At 38.9% G+C, this 12,828-nt stretch overlaps 2 protein-coding genes across 2 annotated transcripts in view; one reads left to right on the top strand and one right to left on the bottom strand.

Annotated features, from left to right (window-relative positions):
* The window catches only part of ccdc146 (coiled-coil domain containing 146), a 44,417-nt gene extending 35,234 nt beyond the window's left edge, over positions 1 to 9,183 (bottom strand). Inside the window, exon 1 of the mRNA XM_088923791.1 lies at positions 9,031 to 9,183. Coding sequence (XP_088779917.1) covers positions 9,031 to 9,183 — 153 coding nt within the window. The remainder of the gene's footprint in view (positions 1 to 9,030) is intronic.
* On the top strand, positions 2,733 to 7,794 carry fgl2a (fibrinogen-like 2a). Its single transcript, XM_088923848.1, has 2 exons — positions 2,733 to 3,403; positions 5,816 to 7,794. Exons 1-2 carry the CDS (start codon positions 2,791 to 2,793, stop codon positions 6,517 to 6,519), a joined length of 1,317 nt encoding a protein of 438 aa, XP_088779974.1. The 5' UTR covers positions 2,733 to 2,790; the 3' UTR covers positions 6,520 to 7,794.
* Positions 9,184 to 12,828: the final 3,645 nt, after the last annotated feature.

Raw genomic sequence — 12,828 nt, 5'->3', positions numbered from 1 at the left:
GTGGGGAATTCTTCAGAAAAGATAAGTAATGCCCATTGTGATGAAAAAGAATTTTGTAGTAGCACCCAGTTGTGAACGCCGAGAACAAAATGAGCATCAGTGTTGCATTTCAGCGTATTGTTCACACACAATTCAAGTGTACTTCTATTACCTGTCGGCACATACTCCTTTCTTTTCAGTTTTGTAGGTTTGGAGAAGCCAATCTGAACTTTGGGACATTTCATTAAAAATATACATACAGTACATCTGAAAGACTGCAAGAAAACAAGCCATGGTTGTTTTGGAAGTGCTCCCTCCTTTCCAACTCTTAACTGTAAACTGCATCAAAATGTTTACTCAAGCCACTGCGTCAACTATTATCTCTTCTCTTGTAAATTAGTTTTACCATTGGAGCAATCTTCTTTGTTATGGTCCTCCCCCATATATTGCCAGCAGCCATATCACACTGCAACTCACAACTGACAACCCACTGAAACTCAGCAGGTGTGAGCCTGGTCAGTACCTGGTCAGTACCTGGATGGGAGACCTCCTGGGAAAAGCTAAGGTTGCTGCTGGAAGAGGTGTTAGTGGGGCCAGCAGGTGGCGCTCATCCTGCGGTCCATGTGGGTCCTAATGCCCCAGTATAGTGACGGGGACACTATACTGTAAACAGGCGCCGTCCTTCGGCTGAGATGTAAAACCGAAGTCCTGACTCTCTGTGGTCATTACAAATCCCAGGGAGTTTCTCAAAAAGAGTAGGGGTGTAACCCCAGCGTCCTGGCCAAATTTCCCATTGGCCTTTACCAATCCTGGCCTCCTAATAATCCCCATCTATGAATTGGCTTCATCACTCTGTACTCCTCCCCACTGATAGCTGATGTGTGGTCACTCTGTTCTCCTCCCCATTGATAGCTGATGTGAGGTGAGCGTTCTGGCACACTATGGCTGCTGTTGCATCATCCAGAGGGGGCTACACATTAGGTGGTGGAGAGTCCCCATTACCAGTAAAGTGCTTTGAGTGAAGTGTCCAGAAAAGTGCTACAGTATATAAGTGTAAGCAATTATTAATTATTATGATATATTTATATGTAGATCTGATGGGCATCCATTCTCTTCCTGTCAAGTCTGGCTGTCCTGGACACATGGTAAATAACACCAAGCTCGAAATCAGTCCCCTGATTACACCAAGTGTGTCAATGTGCCAGCTCGGGCTTGTCTGGGAACTCTCAGCTGCTGTGTGTTGTTGTCTTAACGGGTGGCATTAATGTACCAAAAACTGTAAAATAAAAAATAACAGAATAGCAAGACATGCCTATACAGTATATAAGCATTCAAATGATTCTTTGTGATAAAAGGGATGTCACTCAGGCCGAGGGACCACTTAGAAGTAAAAAGGCATGGAATGTGTTTTCATGATTGATTTCTTATGGAATGAACCTGAGCTGAAAAAAGAAGTTCAGGAGATTTAAAGCAAGCACATAAATCAGCCACAGTGAATAAAGGCAGACGGCTAGAGACTGCTAAAGACAGCTACTAGGAAAAATACAGTATATTGTTTCCCCCAAACATGGGAAACAATTAAAACTGCCTTACATAATTGTACACGAGAACAAAAAAAACTTCAAACGTGAAGTTGTTTTGCGCACCTAAAGCACAAATTAAAAACAATAACTTGAATTCTTTTCATAACAAATCTGAGTGCTTTATCTTTTGCTAAAAAAAAAAAGCTCAGCTATTTTTAAACAATGTTAATAAGGAGTACGACCTGACATGACAAAGTGAAGGCTTTGTTTGCAGATTATTAGCAGTACAATGGAAAGTCCAAGGTTTGGAAGAGCTGTCTGCGTGAATGTGCTTCACAGCTCAGACACAGCGTGGCACTTCCTCGGGTCATCCTAGCAGGAGGAAGCCCACCTGACCAGGAGCTTAACCCACACAGTAGTGTGCAAGTACTTTGGAGCAAGGCTGCTGACGCACAGAACCCCGCCAGGGCTGCCAAGCTGTGAAGGAATGTTTTACACTTCTTGTATTTAGCACGGCAGTGAGTCCTATCATACATTACAGCACACATGCGTTTATCTGACAGATGACCATGGATATAACTGTACTCCTGTAGAGGTTATGAAAAGAAATAAGCAGTGTTGTCGTTGGGCTAATATGGCCTCCTTGTACATTAATTTCAGTGAGCTAGTGTCAGCTCAGTTTTCAGGTTTCATGTGAAAAGCAGGACATAGTGTTGTTTGGATTGACTCTTCTGTAGCATTTATAGAATTGTGACATTCAGTGATGAAATAATATCGGGACCTGTCCCGGATGGACTGAACAGAAATTAAATATGACAGCTGAACAGCAGAGCTCTGAAAGAAGACTCAACAACATGTGCAAGCATGTGGATTGAATTGAAGACAAAGTAACAGAGCGACAGGTAGGATTTTTAGACTATATTCCGTTGTCTTCAAGTGTTAATTTTAAAAGCATACTACATTCTTAGGAGCATGTGTGTTTCTGAAGAAAAAAAAAAGAACAATGTCTTGAACCAGAGCCCCAAGAGAGTAATTCCTATTGAACAGAGTCATCTCACTGGTCAGGGAACAAGGCTGAGTGACAGGCACTGCAGATCTGCCAAGACCTACGCACTCTTTTCTCGTAGTATTAATATCTGCCTTGCAAACTATTATGCAATAGGTTCCCACCCACCCTTTCCTCAGTTACACTCCTCTCTCTGCCTGTTCTTAATGAGACAGCTATAAAAGTAGGTAGCAGCACTTCAGTTTTCTCCAAAAGCCAATAAGTGCTGTAGTATTAGACAATATGAGGCTTGCCTTGCTCTGTGTGTTTAAAGTTGTGCTGCTGGTCAGCACAGGGAGAATTGGAGATGCAGAAGAAGGAGGACTCAAGGAAGGCAAAGGGAGTGCGGCTTGCCCTGTGAAGCTCAGACCAAGTGCACATTGTGAGGAGGAGGAGGACTGTCCATACCAGGTTACCCTGCCACCCCTCACTATCCAAATGCCCAAGCAGTTCAAGATGCTGGAGAAGACCATGAAAGAGCTGCACAGCCTCAGACAGACAGTGAACAAGCTCAAGAGCTCCTGTCTGGAATGCAAGCAGCAAGCGGACCAGATCCTGCAGAGAGACAGCAGTGAAGGTCCTGGACCGGACCCCACAAGCAATGAGCAGGGCAACAAAAGCCAGCAAACTACCAGCATCCATGACATGCAGATAAAACTGAACAAGATGTCCAGCAGCTTGAAGAACGCAAGGAAAGAAATCAACAGTCTACAGGGACGCATTGAGGAGCTCAGCCTATTGAACATGAAGAATGTGGAGGCTATGGTCGACAATAAGGTGAAAAACCTGACTGGGGTTGTCAGCAGCTTGGACAGCAAGTGTTCCAGCGCATGTCCTGTCATTACTTCACCACAGTGTAAGTCTGTTACTGTGTCTGCTTTAAGTGAGCTATGGCAGGTGTAGCTCAGTAATAAAACATGTATGTCCCATTATTACAATATTGAGATATTATGAACACTTAATATAAAATGAGTCTAATAATACGTTATGTACGGTATTAAGCTTACTAATAATGTTAAGTTAGTCTAATAGTATGTTAGATGTTAGATTTTTTTGTTAGCTGTTTTTTGCTTGTATAATTATAGCAGTGTCCCTTGGTCAAAACACTGAAGGCTTAACAAAATAAATGTAAGAGCTAAATGTGAGATCTAAAAAGCATTTCTCACTAACAACAAAAGTTAAAAAAACAGTGAAATATACATTTCAAAGAACACATTCTGACCACTGTGCAAAGTATGTTTATTTCTTTCTGATGAGCAAATTAGAAAAGACACTTTTATGTTTTTGTTTTCAAACCATGGCAGTTACTTAAAAGTTTAAGAAAAATCATTCAACTTTAATATTCTTCAGGTATTTAGATTGTAAATTGTAGATCATAAATAAAACAATGTTTTCCCTTAAATTTAAAACAGTTCAAATATGGAATTTAAAATACGAGTATTCTGGCTTATAAAATAAAATAACATTTAAAGTAAAGAAAGAAGGTAGGTTTTCATAAAAAATACTTCATGTATTATGATAATAAATACAGTATTAAATCAATGGAATCTACTTTAATCTCCAAATGAGAAAAATGTCTCCAGGGCATAGAAAAATGTTTTGCAAAGCTTTGATAAAAAAAAAAACCTTATATAGACTGAACTTGGAGACTGAAAATCATATACTATTTTAGACAGACTCAAAGTCAAGGGTCTGGCTGAATGCCCCTTTTATTAATAAAGCTGTTTATTGCAGATGGAAGAACCTGAATTTTTGGAGGATTAATCTTTTTCTTTAAATTCCTAAGATATTTCTATTCTCCTTTTTGCTTTTAACATACATTATTTTATTGACAGATCTGAACATCAGAACAAAAACTTATAAACAGTATATAAACATATGCGATAAATATAATGAACAAGACACAGTAACCTAAAGATTCCCAATTAAAAAATAAATGTGTAACAAAAGTACACAAAATTAAATTACTTTTCTCCATCAAGATGAACAACTAGTAACTTAGGTTTCCAGGAACTGAAACTTGTGGTGTACTGCATATACAGGTACATGGATTTACAGTTCTCTCTTATTATTCTCTCTACTGTGTGTTTTGGGCACACTAATGTGAAAAATTCAATACTTATTCAAGTGTAAAAAGAACAGGGAAAATGACATTCAGAAAATGGATGCACTTAAATAACAAAAATAGTTACATACAGTACAGTAAGCCCTCGGGGAATTTTAGCAATAGTACTCTTCCTTTTAAAACCAAAACACTTCCCTTGTTTTCAGGCGAGCTGCTTACTGAGGTACACAAGCTCTATAATGCAGTATCCTGTCAGAGTGCAGGACACAAGAGGGAACACCCTGATGACTTTTGGCTGATTTTCTGTCATGTTCTTAGCAATCAGATGGAAGCAGCTTGAAGGGAAAGATCGCCTCACTCTGCTCTGTCCTCCTCTTTCCCTCATTCAATAGGGCCCAATCGCTCCTTTCGCTTGGAAAACATCTTTTCAGAGAACACAAACATCTTGAAAGGAACAGTGATTGGCTTAGGACTGTAGTTTTGCACCTTTTTACACTCACTGTCCCTGGACACTCTGCTAACGCAACTCAAATTGCTGCTCCTCAGCTGATACTCATCTGGCTTAGGATTGAGGTTTTTCAAAATGGTACTGATGATGTACAGATGAATGCTGGGATAATGCCAATTTGTTTCTTTGAACTTCTCCTACGAGCGTATTTATTTTAATCTTCTGTGGCATGACAAAGAAGTTGGAACATTAATATCATTGGAGAAAAAAACCCCAGAAATTCACAAGTTAAAAACTGCACTATGGCCACGAAGGCTTTTATTATAGTGTTTTTGTACAAAAACAATGAAAGACATACTATAGAACGATTCATGATCTTTGTGAATCATAACAGATGTTCATATTAAAGTGGCATTTTTACTAGGGTGTACAGAAATTCAAATTACATTACTGTAATAGACAGCTCTGGACCATTTCAAAGCTGTCGTAGCAGGTTGTGATACTCTCACAGATAACGCAAACAAACAGCACTAAAAATCACATATTCGTCTTAGACAGATGTTCAGGTTCAGGGGTCTGGCTGAATGCTCCTCTTCATAATAAAGCTGTTCATTGTAGTCCAGTGGAAGAACTTGACCTTAAACTGTTACACAAGGACATTTTCATAGGGCTATTATTTTTATTTAAATATATAAAATATTTCTATTCCATTCCCCTTTTTGCACTCAAACTTTCTTTTTTAAACTTTTCAACAGTTATAATAGCGCCAAGAGACTGCTCCGATTACAACGTCCTGGAAGAGAAGAAGAACGGGGTCTATAAAGTCACCCCTGACCCCAAGAATGGTACCTTTGATGTCTACTGCGACATGGAATCTTTCGGAGGGGGCTGGACCGTGATCCAGCATCGCTTCAATGGCAGCGTGAGCTTCAACCGCACGTGGGCAGAGTATAAGAACGGCTTTGGGGCGGTCCAGGGGGAGTTCTGGCTGGGCAACGACAAGATCCACCTGCTCACCAAGGCCAAGGACATGATCCTGCGGATCGAGCTGGAGGACTTCGAAGGAGTGCGGGAGTACGCCAAGTACGACCAGTTCTACGTTTCCAATGAGTACCTTCGCTACCGACTTTCAGTCAGTGGCTACTCTGGCACTGCTGGGGACGCCCTGCACTTCAGCAAAAATTACAACCACGACCAGAAGTTCTTCACCACCCCTGATAAGGACAATGACATGTACCCCTCAGGGAACTGTGGCGCCTACTATGGCTCGGGCTGGTGGTTTGATGCTTGCATGTCTGCAAACCTGAATGGCAAATACTACCACAAAAAATACAAGGGGATCCGAAATGGGATCTTCTGGGGCACTTGGCCGACTCTATCGGATGAACACCCGTCAAGTTACAGACAAGTGTTTAAAACAGTAAAAATGATGATCAGACCTAAAAAATACGCACCGTAGGCCGTTAGCGCTCGTCTACTGACATCCAAATAACAATAGCAAATTTCAGCATTTTCAGAACACTTCACATCACACCAAATTTCTGAGTAAAAAAAAACATATTCTTAATAGCACATCGTTAATTCTGTTAACACAAAAATGTGAAGCAAACCTTACTGTTACAATCCTTCTTCTCCTGAATGTAAAATGTTCCAGAAATATTAGTATGAGATACAAATCTATTCGCAACACATCTCAAAAACTATTCATGTTTGCTTTAACAGGAAAAAATACAGTAAGTATAGGAAGAAAAGTTTACAAAGGAGAGCAGGCCAGTCAGCCTATCTAGCTCGTTTTGTTGCTAGTAGTCATGTGATTCAAACATCTCAATCCCACATTTGTTTAAAAGTAGAAACATCAAACTATAGCCAACAAAGAGAGCGAAAGTGTACAAAACTAAGTTCTGAAAACAATTTAATCAAGTTGTACAGAAAAAAAATAAATGATAAGAATTATGTGCTTCACCTCCGCACAGTACGCTAATGGCATTTTAAACTAGTCGCTTGACAAGCTACCGAAAGCTTCCATGAAAGACGATTACCAAGCTTAAAAACTGCCTCTGCTTTTTTTGTATTTTAATCAAATCACAATACAACTTCAAAACACAATTACTAGAGTTGATGTTTTTATAAGGAGAATGTTATGAGATACTATATTTTATACAATACTGCCACCTTTTGTTGGTATAACTGTAATATCCTTTTTTGTTCAGGTACAGTAGAAAAATGTATAATGTCCTCAAAGAAAAAGTGTACAGTATTTATTTTTGAAAGTAGGACCAGAGCATAATTTAATATATAAAATGCTGAGCAGCCCATACTGAGAGCTGAAAAATTAGAATGAATGCTTCTCTGAGGTTTTGTTTATGATAGTGTTGTGAACTACAGAAGGAAATGCATTATAAAATACATTCATGAGGTTTCCTGGACAAATAAGGTAAATGACTAATTAAAAATATTCCTGGTTGAGACATGTTTTTAGAAAGACAACAGTCAGTTTGTGATGAACTGAAAAACATAGAGACTGAGCTTGGTTTAACCATCTTGACTGAGAAAGATTAACTGTGCTTTCTGAATGACAGAATTATAATTTTGAAGAGTGAGACTGGAATAAAGTGCTTTGTGTACAGAATGAGTTTTTCAAAATTAAATTATGTATATTAGAGCTTTTAAATCATATTAAAACAATGCAGGTGGAAAGTAAACAAACAATAAAGGTTTTTGTTAAAAAATTGTACTTAAACTGTCCGTCCATTTATTTAACAATGGTAACTGCTTTATCCAATACAAGGCTGCAGGGGAGTCGGCGCCTGTCCCAGCAAGCAACAGGCACAAGGCGGGATACACCATCACAGGACGCACAGACACACACACATACTCACACCAGGGCCAATCTTCCCAACATCAACTGACCTATCGGTATGTACTTGGACTGTGGGAGAAAACCCTAGCATCTGGAGGAAACCCATGTGAAAATACAAACTCCATGCAAACAGCAATGAGGAATTGAACCCAGGGCCCTCGAGCTGTGAGGCAGCAGTGCTAACCTCTGCACCTCTGTCTTTTTTTCTTAATTGAAATAATATATACAGTATTTTATCAAATAAATATAAAGTGCTTGACTAAGAGTTCACTAACAGTGTGTAGTCATTCGTCGCTACTTGTGTACGCATTAAATGATTAAATTATACATGTGAGACTTCTCACAGTAAGACGTCTTACTGTTGCTAATAATAATAAAAGCCAAACAACACATTAGAGGCACGGAGTTCACGGGTTAAGAACCGATTTGCCCTTTAGCTATAACAACACCCTCTTACTTTACATGATTTATTATACATTAGCACATAATCTAGAGAATGTAACCTCCCTTCACTGTAAACGCTTTTCCAAACTGACCTCACCCACCCTAACGTAAGTACAGCTGTTGCTTATCAAGCAAGAAGATTTCAATAGGACCCCATCTTAATATTTAAACTTGCAATAAGTCAACTTTGTGCCACATCATGAATATCACATTCTCGCAAGAGCAAACACAAATTACAGTAGAGACACCTTTTTAATCTACATGTCATCTAATGGAGAAATACTTAATTGCCACCCACAAAAGTGACATTTCATTTTAGCAGCCTGCTGCTACAGTAAGTCTTTCTATTTATTCAAATATTAACAGCACACGTAATACTCAAGATACATTATTATAAATCTGTTTTACCTGGATTATTTCTTCCAATTTTGCCATTTTACAGATCGCATGCATTGATACAAGTATTTTATTTAATTGAAACGTGATATTTCTGGATGCTGAAATCTAATTCAGAAATCCCAAAAGCCTCTAATTTCTCATTCATTTGAGTCCATACTATTTGTCTTTACTAGAAATAAGATGTACCTACTCGCAGCCACTAAATGTCATTATGCAATACTTTTCCACATTCCAATGCACAGATAAACCTTCAATGATGATAAATACCTCATTCAAGCACTGAATCGCAGGGCTTGCAGACACATCTGCCGGTCGCTCTTCCTGAAGGTCTGCACGAGGAGCCAGGGCAGACAGGGGCGTCTCCTCTGGGCTTTCATCCTCCTCCTCACTTGGAGGGCTGCTCTCCTCACTGTGACTCATGACAAAGGGATTCTGTCTGGGACAACATAAGAACGTAACAAAGGTCACAGATGACAGCAGACCACACAGCTCGTTCTAGCTAAGAGATTCAAGGGTCTCATCTCATCATTGCTTGACAGAAGACAGGGTGTCAGATTTCAGGACATGGTTGGGTAGCTTGTTACAGACTCCTACAACGCTTGAGTAAAAAAAATGATTGTGTAAGCAAGTAACATTAAAGCTTCCTGATGTTTACAATTCTTTAAAATGTAGACCTACACCTACGCCTCGTCCCTCTGAAAAGAGAAATTCAAAGAATATTTAGCCTAGGACATTTGAAATCTTTGATGAGCTTATCTTTTAAACGAGTATGCACTAGATTCTCATTCATCAATTAAAAGGGTGGCTTTGTAGGAATGATAGTTATAATGCAGTGCATATAAAACTCACAGTCCTTCCCTGTGCCATAGGTTTACATTTATACAGGGCCTACCCTAAACATTCAAGACATTGTGAAGCATTTTCACATAACTAAAAAAATACGCCATGCAGAAGTAACCAGGCAAGCCAACCAAAGCTAATGATCTAGCTTTGATGAGTCAGTCTGTGTCTTTGATAGGTTACTAATGATTTAAAATACTTCAGGCTTTGTTACGGACAATTAAAACATTGAACAGCAGGTAGGCAGGGCTCCCTTCTGCTAGATTACAGAGAAGTAAGTCTTGCATAATGTGCCCATTAAGGTTCCCACTGCACAGCAGAGCATTGATTTAAGGAGAATGGGTTCGTTAAGCTCTGGCCCACCTCCAGGTCTCACCGTGATCATTCAGTGTTTCAGTGTGGTCGGTTTTAATGAAAACTTGGCAGACATACTTTTTAATGAAGGCAGCCTTATACAATTATATAAATTAAGTGCTTTGGTGTCAACAGTATTGAGAGTAAACTACGTACAGTATCATGGCTCAGCTAAGTACAAAATCTCCTTTACTTCTTTCTTCTCCATACTCTAATTTCAGTTCATCAAAGAGGGAACAGGAAAACGGAACATAAAATACTGCAAAATGAATACGCAGAAGGAACTTTATAACTCCTTTGCTCAAAATTCATATAAATGTATGTTACATACGATATGATTTATATTATATGATGTAATACCTTATTGTCTGATTTCTCACAAATGTGTTTACATCCAAGCAGCTAGTTTTATACACCGAGATACAAAAAACATATACATAAGATAAATATAACATTAAATAAAGCAAATCAACACACACATAGTCATTACACACCACTCCTACAGGAATCCAGGCAGTTTACCAGAACCTGTAAATTTACTCACTCTTCAATCAGCTCGTGCCCCTATAATTGCACATACCCCTTCATTTTTGCACATAACCACTAATTGCACTTGCACATAAACATTCAATCGCCCATTATTGAATAGGAACAAGTAATAGGTTTATTCCATGCTGAAAAAAAGAAGAAAGAGAACACAACGTTTCGGCCGTGGAGCCTTCTTCAGGTGTGAGAGAGACAGGGCAGTAGCACCTGAACTACTTCCCACCTGAACTACTACCACCTACAGCTGCTGCGACCCACTATGCCTTCCTCCAAATCTCTTTCTAGATCTCTTCGTCACCCACCTGAACCATTATTGAATAGTGCGATTGAATGTGTGATTGAATTGAATCATTTTGTTAAGTCTCTGCAAAAACGATTCCAAAAACGTCTGTTTGAAGGCAGCGGTTGGTACAGTATGCTTCATGCAGAGCAAGCGAGGGATGAGAGGAGATACTAACAGCTGGTCTCCACACAGTCTTAATGTAGTCCGTTTGCAAGCTCTGCTCAACGGGCTGCCCACTAGTGTAGAACACATCCTTAAGAGTCCGGACATCTTGGCTTTTGTTGAAAACAATATATTCAGAAAATAGTGGTTTTAAAGTTTGAATAATACTGGACTTTGTTTCGACTGGATGTCTTCACACTGCAGTGCTGTCGGAACATATATATATGCAAATGTTTTTGCAATCACTGTTAAAATTAATCCAATCCTCTAGATTTAAATTAACCAATAACTGGTGTTTGCTAAACAATGCATATAAAGGTTTAAGAAAAACTCACCATAACATGAGTACTCCCCAAAATGCCATGTGTAAACATAGGGTACATGTAGTCTCGTTTGTTTCGTTTTTTATTGGTATTTTAAATAATTCAGCTTCATATTATACAAGTTATACAGATGTAAACATGTACAAAATCACAGTAAATTTCAAACACAGAAGACCTGAGTTTTAATCCTTCATCAGTTTTACAATTACTACTTTGATCCTTTAGAACAGAAAATAAAAACAATTAAAGTGACATACAGGTGGGACTGGCGTTAATATACAAGAAATCGCATTTTGCTTTCATTAACCCTTACAGCAAAGTAAACACTTCGTCTGAGATTACTTGAGGTATTGCAGATATGATCCCCAACGATCTCGGCATATGTGTTAACATTGTGCAATTGTCCAAACAGTTCTCATTCACTGCCATCTCCTGGAAGCAAACGGATACTGAAGAACGGTATTACAGTACATCCACGTTATGGCTGCACATACTGCATCTGTGTTGTTCGTGAGCAATTACTGTACTTTTGCACAGTGACGTATTATTAATAAACACTTATTTTGTTAACATAAATAATTACGTTAACAATTACCTTAGCCAATTAAATAAAGCTGATTAAAGAAAGCTGACTAATTGTCAGATACGTTAAACTGGTGATCAGATTATCAAAACAGCATAGCCCATCTATTTCAAAGCAACTCCAACACCGTCTCAACCCTCACTTTTTTACACCGTCAGTAATACAAAACAAGAAGCTAGATAAAGTTCATTTTAATTCCACAACAATACGAGTGCTTTTAACGGGGTTCAACTTTAAGGCCGCATAGAACCCCAAGCTCCTCACGGAGCGAGTGGTGAGCATGTAGAGGCTGCGGGTTCGAGTCCCCGCCGACACGTCAGTGTTATCATACCCTTGAGCATGGTAAACTCACACAGATTACTCCAGTAAATTCTCCGTTATATAAACGTGTCATAAAAGGGATGCATATATTAATTTATTCAGTGCGTTACAATCAAACTTTTTTTCTGCGCTGTATACGTACAGTATAAATAATAAACACCTACCAATAATGACTATTTTTAGAGAATGACAGCTTCAAAAGGGCTAATCTGTTTAAAATGTCTTACCTGGGAAAACGCTCAAAGGCACCTTCAACCCTATGTTTATGTTTACAGTCTCCTGGTTAAGCCTATATGAAAGAAAGTATTTGCAAATATGTATTTTTTAAAAGCCTGGTGAGTGTCTTTAGATCTTCGAGTTGTTTGCTACTCAATCTCGGCCTCGCCGGAGTTTGCTTCTGCGTTTCCATGACAACACGCAATCAAAGCCTTTTCTGAATCTGGTTGGTATTTGAAGTGTCAGTCTAGAGAGCGGCCAATGAAAGCGACCATCCCAAAAAATCTCCACGAAGTAGAAGCCTACGGTTTAGTAGAAGGTGTTATCGCCTATATTCTTTCATTTATAAAGACACAGGCAAATGTTTTGATGCGGTCCGAAATGTGCTGTTAGAGTAAAAGGCACTTTTAGACTCTTAAAAAACGGTTCACTGTTGT

Source organism: Atractosteus spatula, chromosome 8, assembly GCF_055471065.1.
Source record: "Atractosteus spatula isolate fAtrSpa1 chromosome 8, fAtrSpa1.hap1, whole genome shotgun sequence".
NCBI classification, from domain to species: domain Eukaryota; kingdom Metazoa; phylum Chordata; class Actinopteri; order Semionotiformes; family Lepisosteidae; genus Atractosteus; species Atractosteus spatula.
This window is presented reverse-complemented; position numbering and strand designations above follow the sequence as displayed.

Excerpts from the sequence above, each read along its gene's own strand:
- fgl2a (XM_088923848.1), top strand. The coding sequence starts at position 2,791 with ATGAGGCTTGCCTTGCTCTGTGTGTTTAAAGTTGTGCTGCTGGTCAGC. Across the intron at positions 3,404-5,815 it reads TGTCATTACTTCACCACAGT|TTATAATAGCGCCAAGAGAC; the intron begins GTAAGTCTGTTA and ends ACTTTTCAACAG.